The following is a 26,608-nucleotide window of genomic DNA, read 5'->3' on the forward strand; positions in this document are numbered from 1 at the left end:
GAATGAGACTCTTGTCATATATAATCTAGTTATATATGTTTGCCACTTTTAATATTGGATTATATAATTGGCTGGAGAGATGACATAGCAAGTAATTAAGAGCTGTTCTTGGAGAGATCTGGGGTTGATTCCAGCACCTACATAGCAGCTTGCAGCCTCCAATAAGTCCTCCAATAAGCCCTCAATAAGTCCTGTTCCAAGGGATCAGACACCCTCTCTAGCTTCTACAGTCACCAGACATACAAATGAAGCACATTTGTTACATATTTATATATGTAAACTGAAAGTAAATATTTTAAATCCATTAGCATATATAATAAGGAATATTTCAGGAGTCTCTTTAATTTAGTATATCTGCTAACCAAAAATTAGTAGTAAAGCTACTAAGAATAAATAAAGGTTTAAGGTTACAGTATTTTAAAACTCTAGCTTCTTGGGGCTGAGGAGTTGAATGTCTTCTTTAGAAATTAGACCACAGTATTTTCTTAGAGAAGGAAATCTTTAATAGTGAAGCTTTGAAGAATAACTATTGCTCAAGCATCGGTGGTTGCTGAAATTAGTCCTCCAAGCAAGGACCACAGAGTAGCATCAGAACTGACAGGACCAATCAAGTGATGGCACATACTCACTCCTTCAAGGGGACACAGCAAGGTCACCGGGGTCTGTTGTAGTTTTGTGAGGAAAACCAGGAATCTGGGGCCAGCAATGCTGTTACAGCAACAACTCTGACAGTGGTGCTTGGCGAGCTGTAATTCTGTGACTCCTCACTTGCTACTGTGCCTTTCACCTCAGGATGAGTCCAAGAACATGAATTATACAATGTATTGTTTCACGTGGTGACTTTCACATGAACATTAAAGGCTCAGGTAAAGCAGGACCACTTAGACCATAGTCAAGGTGCAGACAACCTCTCACATGCATATTAACGTAGATTATGCTGTGTCCATACATTCAGATTAGTTATCTCTGGATTGGGGATCATAACGTAGTTTTTCTTTTCCCTTCCTTTAATTTCAGCATTTTGTTTGTTTACTTTTTTGTAGTTTCCTAAACGGGGTAGAAATGTATCGCTTACATGAACAGAGAAAATGTCCTGAGAATGCTTATTTTATATTGAAGTATAGAAAATATAAAATACAAATGTGGTTCCAGGCTTGCATAAACACCTAATGCTGTTTGTAGGTAAACTCAAGTTCAAGGTCAGCCTACAGGTTGGCATTGGCCTTTAAGGAAAGACAATTCCTTATGTCTTTGTAATGGGTAGATCACTACAAAGTCCATTGGTATCAAGTTGGTGCATATGTCCTACCCAATAGGTTCTAACTGTTTCAAACTGCTATCATACAGAGCTCATTAAACTTACTTCAGAATTAAAAGATTAAACTTAAGCCAGACAGGAGCACACCTTTAATTCCAGTGTTTGAAAAGCAGAAGAATCAGGAGGTAGGAGTTTGAAGCCTGCTTGACTATAATATGAGATTCTATCTCTAATAATAAATAATAATACTTTTTTTTGCCAAATTACAGAACATTTCAATCAATTCCCATTTTACTTTATATATATTCTTTTCTAAATTAAACCCTGGGGTTGGACCATATATGTTCAATAATTAGGAGGACATAGACATAGGTCATCTTAGAACTTCCACATAAACCTGAAAAGCTTGAACAATATTGGCATGTGTACAGCCTTTTGAGTCACTGTCTTCGAAATCCCTAGATCTAATGTTTTTGAAGGACACCTATTACTGCCTTCAGCAAACCTGAGCCAAGAAAATGAACTGAAGCACCATGCTCCGGTGGCAGTAAAGCATCCATATAGCCTGCTGCCGGCTTGCTTGTATTAACTTGCTTGTCACTGCTGATGTTCACAAACACCAGAGTGCCATGTGGTGACTTCAGACACCCTTGAATTTGGCAGAAGGCTGAGAATCTTATCAGGGAAAGGCTGAAATTTAAAATAACTCTAGCTAGATGTGGTAGCTCACATAGGCGGATCTCAGTTTGAGGCCAACCTGCTCTACAGAGTGAGTTTCAGGACAGCCAGGGTTACACAGAGAAACCCTGTCTTGAAAAACCAAAACTAAATGAAATGACTTGAAGTTGGGTGCAGTGACGTAAGTTAAACAGCCCTTGGGAAAATAAAATCTGTGGTAGATCTTTGATCTTTTTATGATATATACATATTTTAATTGCCATTTCTACTTTCTGTTTATAATCATCTTTAGTTTTAGTGCTTTTTAAGTTCATTAATTTGCTTCTAGCAGTCTCTTAATCTAATTTTGAATCATTAAAGCCATCACAGTATCTTCAGTATTCTAGAACTTAATGATGCTATGTAAATTCCCTGTGTTAAACTGGGAATAATAACCTCAGATTACATAATGCATTGTTTGCTGTCTTTGCTGAAGATGTTTAGTGGGATGTTTTCAAATGAATGGTGGTTGGGTCATAGATGGGTACAAATGATAGGTGATCCAGTAGACCACGGCTTTATGGAGTTCTGGGAATGCCAAAAGGAAGGGTTAAACTGGTATAGAAAAAACAATAGAGAATGACTGAATCGTGGTTTTAGTGGAAATCGGCAGAGTTCCTTCTGGTGTTTTGTTAGCACAAAGGGGAATTCGGTCACTTTGTACATAGATGAGGAGGAGGTGTGGGATAAGATACCCTTGATGGGCTCTTTAACTCAAACCTTGAATAGGCCAAGAGCACATAGTCAGATGTGATGGATGGTGCATGCCTCCAATGCCAGCCTGAGGTATTTACTGAGTGAGACACTGTTGGGAGTGGGGGCAATGCTCAGACAGAGGAAACAGTAACAAGTTCTTTACTGATGAACTTTCCTTAATTAGAAACAAATCAGAAAGGTGGGTGGCCCCAGGGCCAGGTTTTCCCCTGCTCACATTTGAAGATTAGAGATGAGCTCAGTGATACATTGGGAATCATGGAATTAAGCTTTATTATATATATATAACTAGGCTGATATTTATACTTTTTAATGAGAAGTTACAGGTGAGTAATGTTATTTCCATAACCTAGAATGACATAATGTATCCTTTCCTTCTTATTTTGATGTGAGGTTGAACATTTTCTCATTTAGCAAGAAAGCTAACAGATTCAAGATAGGGAAGGATGTGCAGCTGTGAAGGTCCTTTTGGGTGACTGTGATTGGTTAAGCCAACTAACAGCGGAAAGTAGTACCCATGATACTTTATGCTGATAGTTTGGTGATGGCATGTGTTTCACCCAGTTTCCTTTTAAGCTGGATCTCATAAGGTCTCAGAATTAAATTTGATAAACCAAGACCTATAAAAAGAGGCTTCTTAGCTGGATGTGGTCGCACACACTTGTAATCCCAACACTTACGAGGCTCACCTCAGCTGACACAGAATGAGATCCTGTCTCAAAAAAGCAAATCTAGGAATCTTGCACGCACAGTCAGTTCCTTCAGTCACGAGGATTATAACCCTACCTCTAACATTTTGTTAAATTGAACCCCGTCAGTTTATAGACTTTTTCAGACCTCCTGTAGGAAATGATCTGCCCATAACTCAGTTTGAGTAACTGTCCCCCAACATCCCAACACACAGAGCTCCGATTCTAAAATGAATGCTGTCATTCCATACAGCAGAGATCTTCATTCTTAGGAGTAGAAACGAGAACTACTGCCTATTCGTCTTCTTGAAATCCTGACTGGGGTTCTTCTCTCTGCAGGGCGGCAGTCATGGTTTGTTTGGAAACAGCACAGCACAGTCAAGAGGCCTGCACACTCCAGTGCAGCCACTGAGTTCTTCTCCTGGTCTCCGGGCGCAAGTGCCTCCCCAGTTTATCTCCCCCCAGGTAAGAGATTTTGTGTTCCTACCTTTCAGAGTTAAAAGACCATTCAGGTAGCTGCCCATTGTTACTGCCTGGTTGGTGCACAAGAAAGGATTGGTTACAGTTGGACATTTGACAGATCCAGGTGCCAAGTGCAAGGTGTAATAGAATATCAACTCCCTTTTTAAATTGCATCAGGAATACAAAGTAGATGCTTTGCAACAACTAGTTGTCTAATATATTGCTTTTTATTGTGACTTATTAAAAGCATTTCATAAATTAAGGTGACGGTATTCAAATATAGATTGCCCTCAAGTATTTGCCTGAAGATAAACAGAATTATGAGATTCTGCATTTTTTATAGAACTCTGGGGACCTATATACTAAAATACTGACTGACGTCCTACTTCAAGAGAGCCCTAGAGCTGATGAAGAGGCCAGTATGACAGGACACTCTGAAGCAAAGGCAGCAGTTAGTAGGATAAATGTCATAGATTGTCAACAAAGTTTGGGGACTAAGGTGACGTTTCACCTGATTAAATGTTCAGGCATCACTAGCAGTACATTTAAACTGGGTCTTGAAGAATAAGTTCAAATTTTCTATGCATGGCCACATTAAAAAGCCTTCTAAACTGCAGGAGCCTTGCACCAGTACAGTAACTGCTGGTACTTGGCATGAGGAAAGGCATTTGGTTTGAATGAATTAGTGTGAACAGGTTAGGAGAGATGCATGTATTGATCAATGGGATAGGAAGAAAATAGACAAGGAATTAGGAACAGAATGTGGCAAAAACTGTTTGCATTGTTCAGGAGTTTGGATCTTGTCCTGTAGGTCCACTTTGTCAGCTTGTTCATAATTATGATCTGGGCTGCTACTTTTACTTTTTTTACTCTCTCCTTCCCTCCCTCTGTTAAGACAGTTCCTGGGATTTGGGGCCTGCTCAAACACAGATACTAGTTTTCTTTTAATATGTACACACTATATTTAATATTGCAAAATACACAGATAGTTTGTGTGCATGTGTGCACAAATGCAATGCCCATGGATGCCAGGGTATCAGATCCTCTTGGACTCGAACTACAGACCGCCATGACCTTTGTGCTGGGAACCAAACTCCAGCAGTATGTCCATCTCTATCCTGTCTGTCCCGTTTTGTTCTCCCTCCCCCTCTTCACAGGGTTGTTTTTGTGTGGTGGTTACTGTATTAGAATGTTAAGCAAGGTTTTTCAGGGATGGCAGAAAAGTCTGAGAGATGACACTGTGGCAATAACATGGTGGAATTACCAGGGCTTTGGAGAGCAGGGCTAGAACAAGGGCACAAGCAAAGCAAACCCACTTGGAAAGGTCACCTCCTATCTTTGTATGACTCCTCATCCTCCTTGGAAACACTTAGGTCATTTGGCTCTCAAGCACCTTACAGTGGTTCTCTGCCTTTTTCCCACCTCCCAGCACTAATCAGACGGTCTGGTGCTCAGTCCTCAGCCCTCTCATAGCTTACAGCCACCACTAGGTGACCTCATCTGTTTCAGTGACCTTTTAATATTGACACTTACAAAATCGTGCCTGTTGTCCACATGTTTTTTCAGTTCCACAAACTGCTAAATAAGTTTAAATTTAAAAACAAAATAAAAATATCTCTTTCTATTCTGTAGCTGTTCACACAAGCTAAAGTATGATTCCGTCCCGCATCACTGCCACATTCAGTTCAGTCAATTCTCCCTTCGAAACCTGAAGTTACCTTTGGGAAACCTTGATAAGTTCCTTCACAAAAACCCAAGGGCACCTCTCCCCTCTCTCCCTCTCTCTGTCTCTCCCCTTCTCTGTCTCCCCCCTCTCTGTCTGTCTGTCTGTCTGTCTGTGTGATGGATAGTTCAGGGCCTTCTTGCCTGTCTGTCCCATTCTTCTTCATTCGGGTGTTGGTGTCCTCTTTATAGCCACATTGTACACTCTGGTAGCTATTAGCGGGGACACTTAAATCTGACTATTATTTCATCATCATTAAATTTGATTAGCTGCATGTAGTTTGTGTCTGCTTCATCATGACAGAAAGATCTGTGAAACTCTGCTGTAAAACATACAGTACACCATGCTGTCCCTTGGCTGCAGATTCTCTCCTGGCTTGCTCACCCATCTACAGTGTAGTGTTTACTGCCATTTTAGGGTTCTTGGTGATCTCACCCAACTTATACCTTACGTCTCTCCAACCAAGTGACCCCAAAACACCAGTCATACTATTGTCTGGGGCTGCCATTCAGCACGATCTTTACTTTCTTGACTCTCTACTTCAGAGCACCTTAGCCAAGATACCTTCTCAGGCTCGTTCTGAAGCTTAAGAGTGCTTTCCCACTACTCTTGTCTTCTTGCTCTCCAGAGCTCTCCTTGTTGTTCCTTTCTCCTCCGCTTGACTCTGCCTCTCTGCCCTGAGTCACTGGACAGCAGCAGGGTTTGCAGCTATTGTGTTTGCACCCATTGACTGTGCATGTGCAGGCTCGCTGCTCGTCTGTGTCAACTGTCCTTAGCATTGTGTCTTAGTGTTTTCCCCTGTTGCCAGATAGTCTTCATATTGAGTCCCTGCCCTGTCTTTTGGTTTCGGGATGGACCCAGGCTGTGCTAGGTACATAACATTAAGTGAGCCATTCTTTTGTTTTTGGTTTTGTTTTGTTTTGAGATAAGGTCTTATTATAACCCAGTCTAGCTTTAAAATCACAGAGATCCTCCTGCTTCTGTCTCCCCAGTGCTGGGATTAAAGGAATATACCACCACACCTGGAAATGAGAATCATTATCAGAAACTTGTTTCAGTTTACATTGATTTACTTAACACCCTCTTCCCCTTCTATTGGCTACTATATTATTTCTAATTTTTTCTATTATAAGTAATCTGCAGAGAAAGTCTTATACAAAAACCTCCATCAATAATAGTTTCTTTGTTTCTGTGTAGTGCAGCCTGGTCTTAAACTTTTGATCCTCCCGCCTTAGCTTCCTTAGTGGTAGGACCCTTTCGTGGTCCTAAATTATTTCTAAACCTAGTTGTCCAGAATAAAGTGCTTGAAAACGGGTTTGGTTTTTTTTTTTGTTGTTGTTTTTTTTTAACATAAACGCCAAAAGTTAACATTTAGCATTTATTACAAGGCTGGGAATGTCATTCAGTGATAGAAAAGTCATGATGTTTGAGACCCTAGGTTCTTTTCTCCATATAGCCAGGAAAAAAAAAAAAAAGAAAGAGTAAAGGGAAGAACTAGTTTTTAAATCCTTTGTTTCTACGGTTGTTTTCCCTTCAGTCACTGGAGTATTCAAAAAGTAAGATTCTGGTGGCTTTTGTCCTGCCTTTAAATTTCTGTCATTTTGCACCAGCAATGCTTTGTTAAAAGCAGCAAGCTCCTCACTTTCTCCAGCCCTGCTGGAGACTGAGGGCTTTAAGCCTGCAATGATTAACTCTCCGTCATAGGAGTGTGCTAACCTGCCTGCACTTTAATCACTTTGCATCCTCGGTTTGAGCAGCCAGTTTACCAGGAGCGTAGCGGTGTTACTGGCCCTTTTGTAATTCTTGTGAGGAGACACTGTATCTGCAGCCTGAAGAGGCAGGGTAACTGGAAAGACCTCCTGGGTATTAAGTATTAAAGTCTAAAACTGTCAACCTAAGGAGCATGTGCTGCAGTGGTGTGATGTAACTAAGAATGCCTGGTGTTGGTGTGCTTTTCTGTATCCGACCATCTTTAAATATGCTGTTAATTTTGCCTTTATTTCAGGCAATGAAATTATATAGTATATATTAAAGAATTCACAAAGCCAGTGCTTTAATCCCAGCACTCAAGAGGCAGGTGGATCTTTGAGTTCTAAGCCAGCCTGGTGTACAGAGCAAGTTCCAGGACAGCCAGGGCTACATGGACAAACCCTCTCTCAAGGGGGAAAAAGGAAGAAACTATATACTATATGTTGAATATATGAACTATATAGGAAAATTGTAGAAGGTATATTTCATATACCTGTCAGACTAGGATGGGAGCCAAATCCCATGGTCTTGGTTGCTCATATGGTGCTGTGAATTCAGAAGCTCAAAGAGAGGGTCAAACAAGTTTTTTAAGTTGATTGGTGACACTCAGCATTGTCAGTATCTCCTAGATGGAGAGGGAGCAACAAACACCACAGTAGAATTGATTGGGTAACTGGATGTGACTGAGATGGGAAAAATTCGATGACGGGCCAAATATATAGTAAGTTTGGACTTGATCAGCTAGTTCTAGACTAGAGAGTGTCAAAGAGAAGATAGTCATGCACTCTTGAGGATGTTCGGAAGTGGTGACTTGAAATTAATATAGAGGGGTTGGGGATTTAGCTCAGTGGTAGAGCGCTTGCCTAGCAAGCACAAGGCTGTGGGTTCGGTCCCCAGCTCCGGAAAAAAGGAAAAAAAAAAAAAAGAAAGAAAAAAGAAATTAATATAGAACTCCCAGGCGTGGTCTTTAGCACATGTCTTTAATCCCAGCAGTCAGCAGAGACAGCAGCTCTCCAGTCAGGTCTACATAGTAAGTGACAGGACAGCGGGGAAAGTCCTGTCTCAAACAAAAACTGATAGGGAACTGGCCAGTTTGACTTTAACCAAGGTGCTAAAGAAAGTAAGATCGGAATACTCCATGGAAAGCAACAAATTGAGCTGTAGAACGGGATGTGAAGTTAAAGAGAGACAGAGACACTGATTAGAACAGATTTGGAAGAGGAAAAGTAAGTCGATAAAAGAGCCTTTCAAGTTCATTTTTGTGTGTGACTTAGTTCTTCGCGTATACTAGTTGTGTAGAGCCAACTGGTGGCTAAGTAGTGCTTCTTCTTTTGTCTTAAGTAGAGTGTAGGGAGGGCTGGAAGGTCGCTGAACCCTGTGGTAGATATAGTTGCCTTTACTCTAGTTCCATGGGATCTGCCATCCTCTTTTAACCTTGTGGGCTCCTGCATGCACATGATAGACATTCACACGATCAGATGTACACACACTCATAAACATAGACTCCCGTGGGTTAGAAGTAACAGTATGCACTACAAGACCAGGCCCAGCCCAAAAAGCCTTCTTTATTTTAAAAAAGGGAGGAGGGCTAACCTCATCTACATATCTTATTCCATATCATCCAGGGCTATACAGTGAGACCCTACCTCAAAAAAATGGGAGGGGGGTGGGGGTTGCGCAACTCAGTGATAGAGTGCTTGCCTAACATCTGTAAGGCTGTTTCATCCTTAGCACTAAGGCAGGATGGGAAGATGACAGAAAAGCTAACTGACTTATAACAAATCTTGCAGCAGAGCATGAATTTATGAAACGAAAGTTAAACATTAAGACATTTGTGGGATTGGAGAGATGACTCAGTGGTTGGGAGTGCTGGCTGCTCTTCCAGAGGACCAGAGGTCAATTCCCAGCAACCACATGGCAGCTTACAACTGTCTGAAACTCAAGTTCCAGAGCATGGACACCCTCACACAGAGAAGCACACAGGCATAACACCAGTGCACATGAAATAAAAATAAATACATTTTTATTTAAAAAAGACATTTGTTCGGCTTAGTTATTAATGGGCTCCTTTTAGGGTAGTCAGACATTCTAGTCTCATCCTCCTAGATGATTCTCAGCTCTAACTAGTTAGTTGGTTCTGCATTTCCACCCACGGCCCCCTGGGCAGCACAGGGCAGCAGTAAGCAGATGGAAGGTTAGAGAATTATGTGGTGAATGACTCTTCATTTAGAATAGTAATGGTGGTTTGTCCATTTATTAAGCATTTGTGGAGTAGCTCATTGTGCCCTCTACATAAAGGTAAATGTAAGAGACCCGTTTGCATGGGTTCAGTATTGCCCTATGGGGCAATTGAGCACAGTTGAGTCTCAGTGATAGAGTGCTTGCCTGTCACTGATTCCTCCTCGCTGCAAATGTAAAGCAGCTGGTTCTAATTGGTACTAAGCTTGTGGTCGAATAGTTAGAATGTGATCACTAGACAAACAGACCCGAGGCTTCGTTAGAGAAAGTCGGGCCTGGACAAAGTGTTAGACTTAACTGGAAAATGACTTTCTGTTCTTGTTTCTGTGTTGGGAAGCAGGTAGAAGTTGCAGAATCAGTTGCGTTAGTCTGAAGATGAGGGACCAGGGAATTCTGGTCTTCTATCCTGTGACATATCTTATGTGACATAAGAACAAATACTGAAGAAATGCATTTCCAAGTGTAGGTATAGGTTAATTCAAATGTCTCAAACAGCACATTTAGCTTTCTACTGGCTGTTTAGTTGGTTAGTTACTTTCTGTTATTCCTGTTTGGGGAATAGGAAAATAAAATCTTAAGAGGTTAAGTAAGGTACTTGTTCTGAGTCACACAGGTTAGAAATGAGAGAGACTGAGGTACATGCCTGGGAATGTAAATCAATTTTATTTTTTTGTTTAAGTGGGGGACTCTATATATTGCCAGAATGGCCCAGAATTCCAGAGCTCAAGAGATAAGTCTGCTTCCCAAGGACTAGTGACAAGACACAGGCAGTATTGCCTCACCTCATTAGCACTAAGTAAGCTCTTAACTCATGATGTGCTGTGTGGAGAGGGTTAGGGTTGTTCTCTGTGGCCCAACTGCTGCCACCACAAGGATAAAAGTCCCACCACAACTACCTGGCCTTTAGTCCCAGTACTCAGGAGGCAGAGTCAGGAGGAGCTCTGTGAGTTTGAGGCTACCCAAGGCTACATAGTAAGACCCTGTCTCCCCCTCCAAAAACCAAGCAAAGCCATACAGACATATATGCATCCACATTATACAGTAAGTGTTTTCTAGTATATATCTACAGCCCTAAGCAGGTTAGCATGTCTTGTTGTGTGGCATGTTTCTAATACTGATCTCTCCACTAGACAGAAGCCAATATTGTCATTTTTTTTCTTAAGGATTTTTTCCTGATCTAAAATCTCATCATTCTTATTGCAGGAAACTAGAAAGTCTTAGAATCAAAAGGTTCTTAATAGCCTCATAGCCCAGAGCCAGATGGCCAGTGTTAACACTCTGGAGTAGTTCTTGCAGACAGTTTTCAAGAAAATGGCAGTGCTTGCTTTAGAGCCATCAACTCTTTTTTCATTGGGTTTGGGGGGATTTTAATAAGTTCTAAGGGTTTTTCCTCCGTCTTCTGCCTAGGTTTCTGCCTCAATGCTCAAGCAGTTCCCCAACAGTGGCCTGAATCCAGGTCTCTTTAATGTGGGGCCTCAGTTATCTCCTCAACAAATTGCCATGCTGAGCCAGCTTCCACAGATTCCCCAGTTTCAGTTGGTAAGTGGCATGTTTTCTTTCTGTTGCTGGAAAGGTTATTTGCCTCTCTTTTTTCCTTTGCATTAATTTCCTTCTTTTTGTCACTTAATGTTCAAACTTTTTTACAGATGATTAATTATGGTTAAAAGTTGATATGTCGGGGGTTGGGGATTTGGCTCAGTGGTAGAGCGCTTGCCTAGCAAGCACAAGGCCCTGGGTTCGGTCCCCAGCTCCGAAAAAGAAAAAAGAAAAAAGAAAAGAAAAGTTGATATGTCAGTTTGTTTGAAGGTAACCCTAACTAAAGACCAAGAACTTGGCTGTGAATGCTTCTGCCACACTGACCTGCTCTATAGCATGGTCTCTCCGTGTCAGTCTGAGGAAGTGTGTGTCATTGTTTACAGGCATGTCAGCTTCTTCTGCAGCAGCAGCAGCAGCAGCAGCAGTTGCTACAGAACCAGAGAAAGATCTCTCAAGCAGTGCGCCAGCAGCAAGAGCAGCAGGTGTGTGGGTGGAGACGGTTCCCCTAGTGCCCTGGGTGAGAAACACCTCTTGGCCTAACAGCTAATCTGGGATACTGGCTCATCATCTGTCCATTTCTCTTGGGTCCTTTCTAATGGACGCTGCACCCTCAGCTGGCAAGAATGGTGAGTGCTCTCCAGCAGCAGCAGCAGCAACAGCAGCAGCAGCAGAGGCAACCTAGCATGAAGCATTCACCTTCTCATCCTGTTGGGCCTAAGCCACATTTGGACAACATGGTACCCAACACGCTGAATGTGGGGCTCCCAGACCTTCCGACCAAAGGACCAATCCCTGGATATGGTTCTGGTATGTTCTGTGTGGTGGGAAGTACTTAGTATAAAGTCTGCTTGTTCAATCCTATAGTAATGTTTGATTTTTTGCATTACCCTCTTTTTCTTTTTTCTTTCCTTTTTTTTTTAAGATTTATTTATTTTATATATGTGAGTACACAACATGTCTTTGGACACACCAGAAGAGGGCATTGGATCCCATTACAGATGGTTGTGAACCACCATGTGGTTGCTGGGAATTGAACTCAGGACCTCTGGAAGAGCAGCCAGCACTCTTTTAACTACCCAGCCATCTCTCCAGCCCTTTTTTCTTTTTAATGTTATTTTCTTTTTTAAAACAATTTCTGAGGCTAGCAGTGGTAGCACACACCTCTAATCCAGCACTTTGGAGGCAGAGGCAAGTGAATTTCTGTGGGTTTGAGGCCAAGCCTGGTCTGCAGAGTTGAGTTCCAGGTCAGCCAGGGCTACACAGAGAAATACTGTCTTGAAAAATAATAATTTAAAAAAATTGTTTTTTTATTTCATATGTTTTACCAGGATATATGTCTGTGCAATGCCCTCAATGTCTAGAAGAGGGTTTGGATCCTTAGAACTGGAGTTACAAATGGTTATTAGCCACCATGTGGGTGCTGGAAATCAAACTGTGGTCCTCTGGAAGATAGTTAGGGGTATAAGTGCTAAACCATCTCTCCATCCCTCCCACCTCTATTTTTATAGTAGATAATGGTATATGGTACATGCCTGTAATCCTAGAGAAGTAAAGACAGTCCTTGGCCCTCACTGGTCACCTAGTGTAGCATAGTCTGTGAGCCGCAAGCCAGTGAGAGACCCTGTCCTTAAACAAACAAACAAAAAAAGAAACAAGGTTGGTATCTCCTAAGAAATAATACCAGAGGTTGATGACCTCTGACCCCCACATGTGCACATGGGAACATGCAGGTAATCATACATGGCACATACATATACAAACCAAATGAAGTTTCCTCTGAATGCTTCACATGGCTGAGGTTACCTATGAAAATAAGTGTCTCAGTTCACTACTAAAGCTGCCTTCTCAATGTGAACTAAAATTTTTAGGCCAAGTCTTTTTAAAGGTAGGTGGGGTACATGTAAGACAATTTTTTCTTCTTTTTCTTTTTTCTTTTTTTGGAGCTGGGGAGTAAGGCAATTTTTGACGTTGATTTTTTTTTTTTTTTTTTTTTTTTTTGGTCCAGTAAATTTTCTTTTTAGAAGTGGGCAACACGCTATAAGCAAAGTTCAGTCAGTGAGACAACACTACTTTAAAAAAAAATAAAAAATAGCCTGGCAATGGTGACACAGGCTTTAATTCCAGCACTCAGGAGACTGAGGCAGATATCTGTGAGTTCAGTCTGTTGGTTGGTCGGTCAGTCGGTCAATCGATCGATCAAGAGATAGATAGATGGATGGATGGATGGATGGATGGATGGATGGATGGATGGATGGATGGATGGATGGATATAGTTGTTCAGTGGCATATTCGTGGGAAACTGAGGGAAACTGAGCCAAGAGTATTATAAATTCAATGCCAACCTGATCTGAATGGCAAGATACTAGGTTTGTTTGTTTGTTTGTTTGTGTCTTTAATGACCTCAGAATTTATTTTGGTAAAGAAAATACCAATCTACACAAAAAAGAGTGAGGAAACATGAGATTTCTGTCCCTGGCCCAGTCCTTTATTGGTCTGACCTACTAGGAATTCCAGCTAAAGCTAGGAGGTAGTAAAGATGAGGGTGTCTTTGATCCTGGGAGTCCTAGCTTCCGCCAGCTGCAGATGACCTGAGAAGTGACTTAAACTCAGAATAGCCTCTGTGGGCTATTCTGTAGCAGAGCAAATGCATAAAGCCTGGCTTCTATCCTCAGTCCTGGGGGAAATACCTTTCTTCCTTCTGACATAGGACGGCCCTTTGCTGCACTTGCCTATACTGCCATCTCCTCTGGGCTGTGGAAGGCCAGTATGGCCAGTAGGGGAGCCTCCCATAAGAACTTGGGAAGGCCCACTCATGATTCTGTAAAGGCTGAAGCTTGCTGGCAGAAGCTGGTTACTGTGGATGTGGAGGTTCTGACTTTAGACCTTTGAGACAACATGCGAACACAAAATAGAACATCTTGTCCTTTTGCCTCCCATGTCTGTTTTGTTTTGTTTTTTAGTTATTGGTAGACCAGCCGGCCTCAAATTCCTGAGTGCCTCTGTTTCCTGAGTGCTGGGATTAAAAGTGAATGCTGCCACCACCCAGCTTACCTTAACCTCCCTCGTCAGAAAGTACAAGGGAGAGTCAAAGGCGGCTTCCTCATCTTTCAGTGCATGTTCTCACTGCTTGGCCATACTCACTCCAAATGCATGTCACTACTTAGGAAGAAACTGACTTCATGGCCAGCAGAGTTTAGTTTGGTGACCCTGATACTTTTACGTGTGTGAATAAAGAATGTATCACACATGGCTGGGATGTAGCTTAGTGGTAGAAGATTTGCCTACTCAAGGTTCTGGGGTCATCCTCAGTAAGAGGCAGAAAGCCAGGCACTCTATATTCACAACATCCAAGAGAAGAGACAGAGGGACCACAGCCAGTTGAAGGCTATCCTGGTCTATATGTCAACTTCCAGGCCAAGCAAAGCTATATAGATAGACCCTATATCAAAAAGGAAAAGAAAGGGAAAGGAAAACGAGAGTATCAGACAACTCACAGTAGGCAAAATAAGCCTGTGGTTTTAGCATATAAAGCCCAGGAAATAAACCCAGAAGGATCAGGAATTTGAAGTCAGCCTGGAATACATGAGACCCTGTCTCCAAAAATGAATGAATGAATGAATCCAGGCTTATCCCAGTGACAGTCATCATAACATCTTCAATATGTGCTGTCTGCTAAGAAGTGGTATGTGTTAGTGATGGCCCTGTTCATTTTTAACAACATATACCTTTTCTTAAATACAGTTTTTCCATTATTTTGTGTTTATGGGTGTTTTGCCTGAATGCATATCTGTACATCATACCATATGTTCTCAATACCTCTGGAGACCAAAAGAAATATTGGAACCCTAGAATTGGAGTTACAGATGGTTTGAGCAACCATATAGGTGCTGGGAATTGAACCCAGGTTCTCTGTAAGAGCAGCCAGCGCTCCTCCCTACTGAGCCATGGCTTCGAGCTTAAACACAAAAGTGTTAGCACAGTGTCTTATAGAGAACGGTGTGATTTGTGGTTATTTTGCTGATTCCTAAAGATCAGAGTTCACCAAATAAAAACACATTTTCATTTACTGAAATTTTGTGATTTGGATTCTATTTCTGTTCATTTTCGGAGAGCAAGGCGAGGGCAGGGACAGGATCTCATTAAACTCACTATGTAGACCAGGCTGGCCTCAGACTCACAAGAGATGCTCTGCCTCCCAAGTGCTGAGATTAAAGGTCTGCTCCACACATGATCTGTTTCTGTTTCCTAAATAATAAATGTGTTTTATGGCAAGCCTGGCTACTTCACGTAGAACTTGTTCTATAACTCACTGGCCTTGAACTTGATCCTGCCTCAGTGTCCCAATTGTTGGCATGATTTCACTATGCCTGCATGCCTGCCTGTTCTGAGTAATGTACTAAGCCTGCAACAATAAGATTTTACTGAAAATATCTTTTAAATATAATACAGGGCTTGAGTTTTTGTAAAAATAATAATTATAAAGATCACAAAAAATGCTGAGCGTGGGGACGCGTGCCTTTAATACCATCCTGGTCTATATAGTGAGCTCCAGGACAGCCAGGACCACAGAGAATAAACAGAAAAGAATAGCACAAATACTTCATTTTTTTTTTAATGCTAAGCATTTTAATTTATATGCAGAATACCTCTGGGTGAAAGGGTGATAAGGATGATGTTTCTTAGTATGCCTGCATACTGTGTGTCTGGTTTTGTTGTTTTGGGTTTGGTGGTGGTGGTTTTTAGGGTCCCACGAAGTAGCTTGTCCTAGGACTTTATATAGACCAGACAGTCCTTGAACTCAGAGATCTGCCCACCTCTGTCTCCCAAATCCCAGGACTGAAAGCATGAGCCATCACATTGTTTCTAAGTAAGCCTCTTTTATTATGTTTTCTCAAAATGTCTCGAATGACAAGCCAGCTATAGTGACACCCACCTGTCATCCAGCACTCGGGAGACAGAAGCAGGAGGATCAGGAGCTACATGAAATCCTCAGTGACTTGGATCAGTAGAGCTTGAGGGAGATCTAGTCTAAGATATCATTTTACACTAGGAGAGAGAGCAGGTGCCAACAGCTGGGTTCTGGCCTGGCTGGAACCCCAAATCCTGTTAACTGAGGTGGAGTGGGGACTTGTGTTTGCCCTGCCCTACTCACCCACAGCTCTTATCTTCTGGCACTGATGGAAGCCCCTCTCTAAACTCCTGTGGCTGTGTAAACCCATTTTGTCGGTTGGCTTTAATCTGCAACTTACCTGTTTCGAGAGTTCATTGAAAACTGCACTGTAACCCAGTGGGGAACAGGTTACTGGCCCTGTGCAGCTGTGCTGGGAAGTCTCACAGCTTATACGTGGCCTTCAGTCTCTGGTACTCCATAGTGGGAGAGCCTGACCCTTCTTGGGGCGCACAGCACTGTGAATTCAGAATCTTATCTTTAAAAAGAAAAAAAATGCTTCCTGTAGCTTTGAAGGGTATTCCTCCCTGTGGGGGGAAAAAACTGCTGACCCCCCCTCCCAGACAGAGTATCAGTGGGCTTCTTGCCATTCTCTAGGCACAGCCGAGTGTCATGAGTCAGACCTTGTACTGGTTCCTAAACCCTAGATGGTGAGGTGCCTTTGCATAGCCTTTCCTTCCACTGGAATCCTCAATGCAACAACTTCCTCTCCCATGTTGGTATCAGATGTGGTCGGAGAGAAGTTGAATGCCCCCAACTGTCGGGTACAAATGTTTGCTCAGAAAAATGTAGGTGCAGGTAAGCACTGAGATGTACAGTTAGATGATTCATTTAAAGATGTCCATGAAAAGGAGACAACAATTTTTAATCCAGAAGGACCCAAAATTAAGAGTTTTGGATCAAGTGGCTGTTTCTGTAGAGAGACCATGTCAAAAGGCATTCTTGGGTTCTTCCTGGGCTATTTAGTTTCTGATATAACTATAGACATGTTGTGATCTCTTTGCAGGCTTTAGCTCTGGTGGAATGGACTATGGTATGGTTGGTGGCAAGGAGGCTGGAACTGAGTCTCGCTTCAAACAGTGGACCTCCATGATGGAAGGGCTGCCATCTGTGGCCACACAAGAAGCTACCATGCACAAAAACGGTGAGAGAGCAGCCTCATGTTAGTAGCAGAATCTTCTGATCCCTACTCAAGGACCAAGTATCCTGCATGTTAAGTTGGCTTTTGTGTGGGTGTTTGTGTTTCCTTTTTGAGACTGGGTCTTTCTCTGTATTCTAGGCTGGCCTGGAACTCCCAGAGATCTGCTACCTCGGCCTCCACAGTGCAGACATTAAAGGCATGTCCATCACACTTTTAAAGCAGTATCTCAGACAGGCTTAGTGTATAATCCACTACTCAGGAGGCAGAGGCAGGTGGATCTCTGTGAGTTCAAGTCAAGCAAATTCCAGACCAACATAAAGAGACCCTGTCTCCCCAAAACAGTTATTTAGAAAAAGAATAATTGCAGTGTCTTGTAGCCCATGCTGCCTTGAACTCAGAAAGTTCTGTTGCCTACATCTCTTCTGTCCTAAGATTAACAATGTATACCACCATGCCTTTTATGATGTTTTTAACTCTTATGTGTATGCATGTTCTGTTTGTCTATATGTCTGTGCACCACATGCATGTAATACCCTCGGAGACCAAGACAGGGTATTGGATTGCTAGGAACTGCAGTTAAGTACCATGTGAGTGCTGGGGATAAACCTATGTCCTATGGAAGAGCAACCAGTGCTCTCTAACTACTGAGCCCTGTCTCTAGCCCTCCCTTCTGTGTTTTTTTTTTTTTTTTTTGTTCTGTTTTGTTTTGTTTTGTTTTGTTTTTTTAAGCACAAATCTTTTAGCTTTTGGTAATGAGTCTCTTAACATTTTCCCTAAGTTTTATGATTACCTACCAGAGGAGAGTTTGGCTTACAATTCATATTTCAAGGCATTTAAAGGGTTCTAATTAAGCATGACATAATGTCCCACTTACCATGGGAATGAGATAATAGTTATAAAATTGGTGCACCTGTAAGATTAAAACCCTATTTAAGTGTCTTAAGAGAAGAGAATCCTCTTGCTGAGGTGTTGGTTGGTGGGTTGGTTTGGGTTGGATTGGGTTGGTTTTCTAGGACAGAGCCTTGTAATAATGAATTTGTGGTCCGTGCTAATCTCAAATTCCTGTCTTTGTGATTTTTGGGTACCCAGTGTCAGATTTTTAAAAGCTCCTGCCCTGACATGGGTACATGTAAGTTAAAAGCCAGCGTAAGCTGTACATAGTTCAAGGTTATATTGGGAGACGTAGTGAAGCCCTGTCTCAGAAAAAGAGCATCTCCCTAAGCTTCAAAAACTGGCTAGAAGATGAGAATTCCTAAGGTTTGAACTTTGTCCAGAGCCCCTTGTTCTTTGTGAATTAGTGTCCCTCCAGACAGCATCTGAGTCATATTGTAAGTGCAGATTAGCCTTGTCTGTCCATAATTTCCTTTAAGAGCTTCTCCATTTCCCTAGAAAACAGATAAGCAGTCTAGACCTTCTTTCCGCCTTCAATGCAATGTTTGTTTCATTTGTCAATATTTCATATGGAGTCAGAGTTGTCTCCATGAGAATCAATATAGATAGTGTCTGGTGTTCCTGCTACAGAGCCCCAGAAGGCTTAACCCAGCCAGCTCATTCAGTCTGCAGCCTTTCAGGTTTCTGTTATAAACCCTCTTTAATAAGCCCATGCAGAGACTGGGGAAGAAGCCACCCAGAGCTCTCTGTCTGTCCCAGTAAGCATGATCAAAATCAAAAATAATTTACTGAAATTATAAGGTGTGTTTTATGGACTGAGTACCCTAGTCCTGTGTCATCTATAGCTCTGGGCACTTTTATAGCTCCCTCAGGCTAGTGATTTACCAGATCTGGATAATATTATAAAATGACGTGCTAGACGATACCTCAGAGGTATCTCCTCACCAGAGAATACAGACCATTTCCTTAGCGATCTCCAAGATAACTGAGCTTTTCATTCGGCACCAACTCACTGTGCTGTACCTCTGTGTGAGTCACACTGTCCTCAGAAGAGCAAATGTCCTCTTAGCAGAGGATGGGGACACGGTAATAACATTCCCTTAGTCTAAACCAAACAGACTGCTTATTCAGTATTTATGTAAGAACTTTAATTTATTATCCTGCAAATCATTGTATGTGCTCATGATTCACCATCCCAAGACTATGCCAAATGAGGGGCAGACTATATTTATTTTGGAAATGAGAAAAATAGTCTCCCATAGGTTCTTTAATTTTTACTTAAAGTAAAAAAATTATGGCTATTGTTTTTAACTTAATGAATTTAAACTTTCAACTTTTCCTGCATGAAAATGCTTGAAAGAGGTACTAACAAAGCCACAGGGATACCCCTGGGAATACAGTGACAAAGGATTTTCTGTTCTCTGTTTAAGAGACCCTGGGCTCAGAAATGCAAAGTTCATTGCTGTCGAAGACCTTGGGCAGGAATTCCACCTCATTGCCTTGGAATTTAAAGCAATTGCAGATGGCTTTTTCTCCAGTGGCCTTTGCACACTGCCATTTCCAGATAACCCAAGCTCAACCAGCCTTTAAGAGCTGGGGTGAGAGGCATCAGTAGAGAGATCACTTAACTGTCCAAGGCACTAAATTTGTGGAGTTTCTCCCATTCCTCACTTTTGAGTGATTAGCATAAAAACCACAAATACTGTGCTTTACTTTTGTATGTGTTTCACTGACTAGATAAGACCGTAGGATTTCAGATGGAAAGGGCTGTTCTAGAATGAGAACACTCGTGTGAGCTTAGGTGAGAATGGAGAAGCTCAGAGAGGTGAGCTGAGTCATTACAGTCGTGCTCTACTAACAGCTGTCCAGAATTCTGTCTTCCTGTGTGTGGGGGTGGATTTTGGTCTGCTTGTCTGTCTGTGCACATGTGCATGCCTGTTCCCCACACAGGTCATAAGAGGGCATCAGACCCCCTGGAACTGGAGTTACAAGACAGTTATGAGCTGCCATGTAGATGCTGGGAATCAAACCTGGACCCTCTGAAGAACAGCCAGTGTCTTAACTTCTGAGCCATCTCTCCGGCCCCCTGGAGCTCTCCCTTAGTTATTATTTCTTTCTGTTCTCAGGCGCTATAGTGGCCCCTGGTAAGACCCGAGGAGGGTCACCATACAACCAGTTTGATATAATCCCAGGTGACACACTGGGTGGCCATACGGGTCCTGCTGGTGATAGCTGGTTACCTGCCAAATCTCCACCGACTAATAAAATCGGAAGTAAATCCAGCAATGCCAGTTGGCCTCCAGGTATTGTTCATAAAATGCTTTTCCTAGAATAGTTGTTCTCTTACATTCATGTTCTGAACACCCTGTTTGTGCAGCTCGCTTTACTGAGGAAGCCCCATGCTTTCTTTTCTGCATATAGTAGTTATTGTCTGATAAAATTAAGGCATGAACCCTGAAGTGTATGCTAGGAGATACGAAAAGGTCTTTAAGACATGGGGAGTTCAGGAGAAAGGAGGTGTCCTTGTAGCTGGAACTCGGCGTTCGTCCTGCGTGTAGACTGTCTTGGAGCATGAGCTGTCTTAAAGTAGCATTGAACTGATTGACACGCTCATAAGTCAGATACATCGTTTATCTGTCCCAGGTACACAGCGATGAGTTCAGTAAGATCTCTTTTCTCCCTTCCTTGCTCCCTCCTTCCTCCATCCCCTCCCTCTGTCTCTGTATTCTGTTTTCATTATAGGAAATTTAGTAAAAATAAAAATCCATAATTATCCTTCTCTTCATATGTAATTCTGACATAAAAGTATTATAACTACATTTTATTAGAGTGAAATGAAATAATGCCTCTTGTTCATATAATACAATTATACACTTAATACAATCTTCTCTACACAATTAGAGAAATATCAGATTGTTAATGTTACCACGTAGCTTTAAGTACAGCTTCAGCAGATCAATAAACACAGGATAAGCCTTCATGTATAGGTCTAGGTTTTCTCACAAGCAGTTAAATTATTCCCAACTATCCCCAGACAGTCTGAGAAATAATGGTCACTTATATTTCATTTTATTATGTGATTTTAGTAAACACATAAGAAAATTGGGAAAGGTTACTGGTCTCAAACACAGATTTTCCCCAATTTTTGGCCTCGCTTCATTAGGCAGCACTCCTACTTCCCCTTACAACCTGGCTTCCTCTAATAGCTGGAAAATCATCTGTGGAGCCATGCATGATCCAGGGCACCTCCAGACAGACAAATAGACAGACAGTACACTGATAGACATGCTACTGATAAAAGCATTTGTTCAGGATACATTTTTTTTTTTTCTATTTCATGGTGAAAACCTGATGCATAGATTTCATTTTACAGGACCATGTTTTTTCTACTGAACAGTTATTTTAACATAATAATGAAATAGAAAATGTTTAAGTTCATTGTCTTTAGCACTCTCCTATTTCTTCTGTCTCAGAATTCCAACCAGGAGTGCCATGGAAAGGTATCCAAAATATCGACCCTGAATCTGACCCCTATGTCACCCCAGGAAGTGTGCTGGGGGGCACAGCCACATCGCCCATTGTAGATACTGACCACCAACTGCTGCGGGATAACACCACAGGTAAGGGAGTGCTGCAGGCTTGTGTGTAACACTACCCAGCATTTTCATGCTTGTTCGCCTGTGGCCTTGTTTCTATTTGTAGTACCTGATAAATTTGACCAGAAAACAGAAGCATATTGCTTTTTATATCTGTATTGTTTGGTTACATTTTGTTTTTCCTTCTATTTGAGTTTAAATAAAAATACAGAGTTTCCCTGGTTCTACATTTATATCTAATATTTTCTTCTTGTTTTTCATTTGTTACAAGGGTCTAATTCTTCCCTCAACACCTCGCTGCCTTCACCTGGTGCCTGGCCCTACAGTGCCTCTGACAACTCCTTTACCAACGTTCATAGCACTTCAGGTACTCGGCAGCGCCTCCCTCTTGCTTGGCAACTGACTGTGAGGCTCCTTTTTATACCAGAACGTACTTCCTGAGGAGTGCCTGTAAAGCACGCAGAAACCTGTGTCAGCACACATGGGAGCACAACCTTTCTTTACATTCAGCATCACTCAGGGAGCTGCTAGTCTCACAGAGTAGGATAGGTAACACAGAACCATATTGGACCAAGACCAGAGGGAATAGAATCTCCTATAACCATGATTATTCAGAGGGCAGAGCTCATGACCTGATGACCAAATGTTTCTGTTAACTAGCCTGCCGATAAATCAAGGGCTATGTGAAGAACCAGTTCAACCCACATTAACATCGTCGAGGCAGCCAGTAGTATCTCACTGCCCCCCAACAATCTGACCTAAAGACATAACAACAGTAAATGGCCAGGGAGGCCTTGGTTAATTCACCAATGGTTCTTGTTGAGTTCTATGCTCGCTTGGTTGTTTTTTGCATTTATTCGCTTACTGAGACTTCAAAAGGAATGAAGAAGTTAATAGGAGCTTGGGCGATGGCTCAGTGGGTAAAATGCTGTGCAAACATGGAGACCTTATTTAGTCCCCACGCCCACATGAAAAAAATCTGGCACAGCTGGGCATACCTTTAATCCTAGCACTCAGGAGACAGAGATAGGCGTAGCTCCATGACTTTGGGTCTAGCCTGGTCTATATAGCAAGTTTCAAGACAGCCATACATAGTGAAATCCTATCTCAAAAGAAAAAACACTCAGCTATGGTGGCATACAAGTGGTAATGCCATTGCTGGGGAGGCAGAGACAAGAAGATCCCTGGGCCTTGCTAGCTAACCAATCACTCTAGTCAGTGAGCTGTACAAGTCAAGGGAGATGGACCCACCCACCCACCCCCACCACCTACATAATATTTTTGTTAATTATTTGGAAATTTCATACAATGCACCAGATCACACTTGATTCCTATTCCTCCCAAGTCTACCCTTTCTCCCTTGCACCACTATACCCCAACCCCACCCACCCACCCCCAAAAAAAACAAATCTAATTTATGTTGTGGTATAGTCATTCATTGGAGCGTGAACAATGTGACAAGCACCTGAGGAAGATACCTGATGTTGACTGCTGGCCTCCGAAAGTACATCCCCACAGAACTAAGTACAGCGTGTACACGGTGTCCACACAGGATAAGCATGTACACGGTGTCCACACAGGATAAGACTTTTATGTGGTTTTGTTTTTATTTTGTCAGGATCTTCCTATGTAACCCTGGCTGGCATGGAACTAACTCACTATGAGGACCACACTGGCCTTAGATTTAGAGCCATCCTCCTGCCTCTGCCTCCTGAGTGCTGAGATTGCATAAAACAAATCCTTAGCTCCCAGCCAATCCTAGTGAGCTAGTGATCTGCAGTTCCTGTTCTGTTTTAACATCAGTAGTGCAACAGTAATAATGCACACGTACTAAGTAAGGGCTCCTGCAGGCCAGGCATCATAGCAGACCTTAGCATAAACTCCTACTGTGTAAATGGGTTACCCTCATTTAGTGAATAAACTGAAATTCAAAGATCTGGATACTGGGCTGGAGAGATGGCTGGAGAGTGGTTAAGAGCACTGACTGTTTTTTCCAGAAGTCCTAGCAACCAGATGGTGACTCACAACCATCTGTAATGGGATCTGATGCCCTCTTATGGTGGGTCTGAAGACAGGTACAGTGTACTCACATACATAAAGTAAATCTTTTTTTTTTTTTTTTTTTTTTTTTAATTTTCGATAAGGAGAATGATTGTGAATGGATTCCTGGAGGCTGGCCTGGGTTATATAGAAAGATCTTCTGTCAAAGATCAAACAAAATACTGTTACACTTTGCCTCAAAACTGAGCCTAAGTTATAAAGGAAGCTCAGTCCCTTAATGTCTGTCTTAGTTAGCATTTTACTGCTATGAACAGACACCATGACCAAGGCAAGTCTTACAAAGAACAGCATTTAATTGGAGCTGGCTTACAGATTTAGAGGTTCAGTTCATTGTTGTCAAGGCAAGAGCATGGCAGCATCCAGACAGGAATGGTGAACACAGAGCATGTTCATCTGAAAGCTGCTAGTGGAAGACTGACTTCCAGGCAGCTAGGATGAGGGAGGGTCTTAAACCCACCCGACAGAGACACACCTACTCCAACAAGGCCACATCTCCTAATAGTGCCACTCCCTGGGCCAAGCACATACAAACCATTACATTACACTCCCTGGCCCCCATAAGCTGTTCAAACATATGAGTCTATGGGGCCATACCTAAACATAGCATAACGCAAAATACATTTAGTCCAACTTCCAAAGTCCCCATAGTCTATAGCAGTCTTAATAATGTTAAAAGTCCAAAGTTCAAAATTTCTTCTGAGATTCATCCAATCACTTCACTGTAATTCCCAAAGCAAGACGGAAACCAGCTAGGCAAACTCCAAACTCTGCATCTCCATGGCTGATGTCAATTGCAACTGAGGCTGTATCTCCACCAATGGCCTTCCACGGCCTCTCACAGTGCCAAACCTCAGCTGCTCTCCATGACCCCTTCATGCCTTCAAAACCAGTACCACCTGGGTGACTCTCACACATTACCAAGTACAGCTGCAGCACAAGGTACAACCTTGGCTCTCTCTGGGAACACAGCTTCTTTGTGTTCTCAGAAAACATTTCCCAGAAGATTTCACCTCAGTGATGCTGGTCTCTTCTTAATCACTGCTAATCTCTTAGCTCCAGCTGACCAGCATCAATTGTCCCAGTAGTTCCTTCTACTTGTCACTCTAAAGCCAGAGCCACATGGCCGAAGCTGCCATCTTCTGCTGCTTACTAGGGCTGGAACATGGCCCCCTTATTCTGTTACCAGCTTTCTGTTTTCTGACTCCCTCTCTGCTTAAGCTTGGCTGTCCTGGGACTTGCTCTGTAGATTGACCTTGAACTCAGAGATCTGCCTGCTGTTTCTCCTGAGCACTGGGATTAAACATGTAGTCTACCTGGCTGGAGAGATGGCTCAGCGGTTAAGAGCACCCTTCTGCGCGATTATAAGTCATAATTTCAATTCCCTGAAACCATTATTTTGCAATCTACCTTCTTTAAAGAAATCTGCTGCCCTTTTCTGGTGTATCTGAAGACAGCTACATTGTACTTAAATATAATAGATAAATAAATCTTTGAAAAAAAAAAATGTAGTCTACCAAGGTTGGATTTAAGGTTTTTTCACCTAGAATTTGCTCTGTCTCAGGCTGGCCTTGAACTCAGAGATCCACTTGGCTTTATCTCCTGGGGTTAAAGGTGTACACCACCATGCCTGGTCCTAAACTTAGCTGGGTGGGAATTAAGGGTCACCACTCTCTTAATTCAACTTAATATCCTTGAACACAGGATTCAGCTCCATTTCAGCTCCTGGTGCCCCTTTAATACCTGAACCATATATTTTATATTTTTCGTTTCTAAGCTTGCTACACTTGTTCAAAATGTTCTTCATGAGACTTAACCAGAGAATAAAATTTCTGCTGGACTTTTTTGAGACTTCCTTTGTCAGTGCAATCAATATAAATATCTCTACCTTAACCTCAGGTAGAAGCTTAACACAGGGGCAAAAGCAGCCCTATTCTTCACCAAAATAACACAAAAACAGTCTCTTGGCCACATACTGAAATTCTCCTCTGAAATTTCTTAGGCCAGGTCTACACAGTTCAAATTACTCTCAGCAAGAAAGTCTTCCATATTCCTACTAGGACAGTCCATCAAGCCCCATTTAAAGCATTCCACCACTTTCCAAATCCACATTTTTCCAAATAAAAGCATGGTCAGTTCTATCACAGCCATACTCCAGTCCCTCCTTAGTTAGCGTTTCACTGCTATGAACAGACACCATGACCAAGGCAAGTCTTACAAAGGAAAACATCTAATTAGGGCTGGCTTACAGGTTCAGAGGTTCAGTCCATTGTTGTCAAGGCAAGAGCATGGCAGCGTCCAGGCAGGCACGGTGAACGCATAGCTGAGAGTTCAGCATGTTCATCTGAAGGCTGCTAGTGGAAGACTGACTTCCAGGCAGCTGGGATGAGGGAGGGTCTTAAACCCACACCCACAGAGACACGCCTACCCCAACAAGGCCACACTTCCTAATAGTGCTGCTCCCTGGGCCAAGGATATACAAACCATCACAGTGTTTTTCTCCATGTTTCCTCTCTCCCTTACTCCCTGGGCCCCAGGCCCTGTCTCTGAGGGAATATATTTGACAGTCATATTTTTATCTCCACTCCTCTTGTTCCATTCTCACCCTAGGATTGTTTTGTTTTTTTAATACAAGTTTTCTCCTGTAACACTGGCTGTCCTAGAACTCTCTCTGTAGACCAGGCTGGCCTCTAATTCAGAGATCCATCTGCCTCTGCTGGGATTAAAGGTGTGGGCTACCTCCACCAGGCAATTTATTTTTTCTTTTCCTTATTTGGGGGGGGGGTACTTAGTCTCTTTTTTTTCTTTTTAAAGATTTATTCATCTATTATGTATAAGCACAATTCTGTAGCTGTCTTCAGACACAACCTGTGAAAGAGGGCATCGGA

General features: G+C 42.3%; 1 protein-coding gene across 8 annotated transcripts in view; it reads left to right on the top strand.

Annotated features, from left to right (window-relative positions):
* Positions 1-26,608, top strand: part of Tnrc6b (trinucleotide repeat containing adaptor 6B) — a 207,387-nt gene that overhangs the window by 171,498 nt on the left and 9,281 nt on the right. For 6 of the 8 annotated variants that reach the window (XM_032918140.1, XM_032918155.1, XM_032918165.1 and 3 more), the window contains 8 exons: positions 3,718-3,843; positions 10,958-11,089; positions 11,470-11,568; positions 11,701-11,893; positions 17,041-17,178; positions 20,193-20,369; positions 21,540-21,686; positions 21,934-22,029. In XM_032918140.1, coding sequence (XP_032774031.1) covers positions 3,718-3,843; positions 10,958-11,089; positions 11,470-11,568; positions 11,701-11,893; positions 17,041-17,178; positions 20,193-20,369; positions 21,540-21,686; positions 21,934-22,029 — 1,108 coding nt within the window. The remainder of the gene's footprint in view (positions 1-3,717; positions 3,844-10,957; positions 11,090-11,469; positions 11,569-11,700; positions 11,894-17,040; positions 17,179-20,192; positions 20,370-21,539; positions 21,687-21,933; positions 22,030-26,608) is intronic. The other 2 variants (XM_032918150.1, XM_032918161.1) reach the window with 2 other exon arrangements.

Source organism: Rattus rattus, chromosome 1 (genome assembly GCF_011064425.1).
Source record: "Rattus rattus isolate New Zealand chromosome 1, Rrattus_CSIRO_v1, whole genome shotgun sequence".
Lineage (NCBI taxonomy): Eukaryota > Metazoa > Chordata > Mammalia > Rodentia > Muridae > Rattus > Rattus rattus.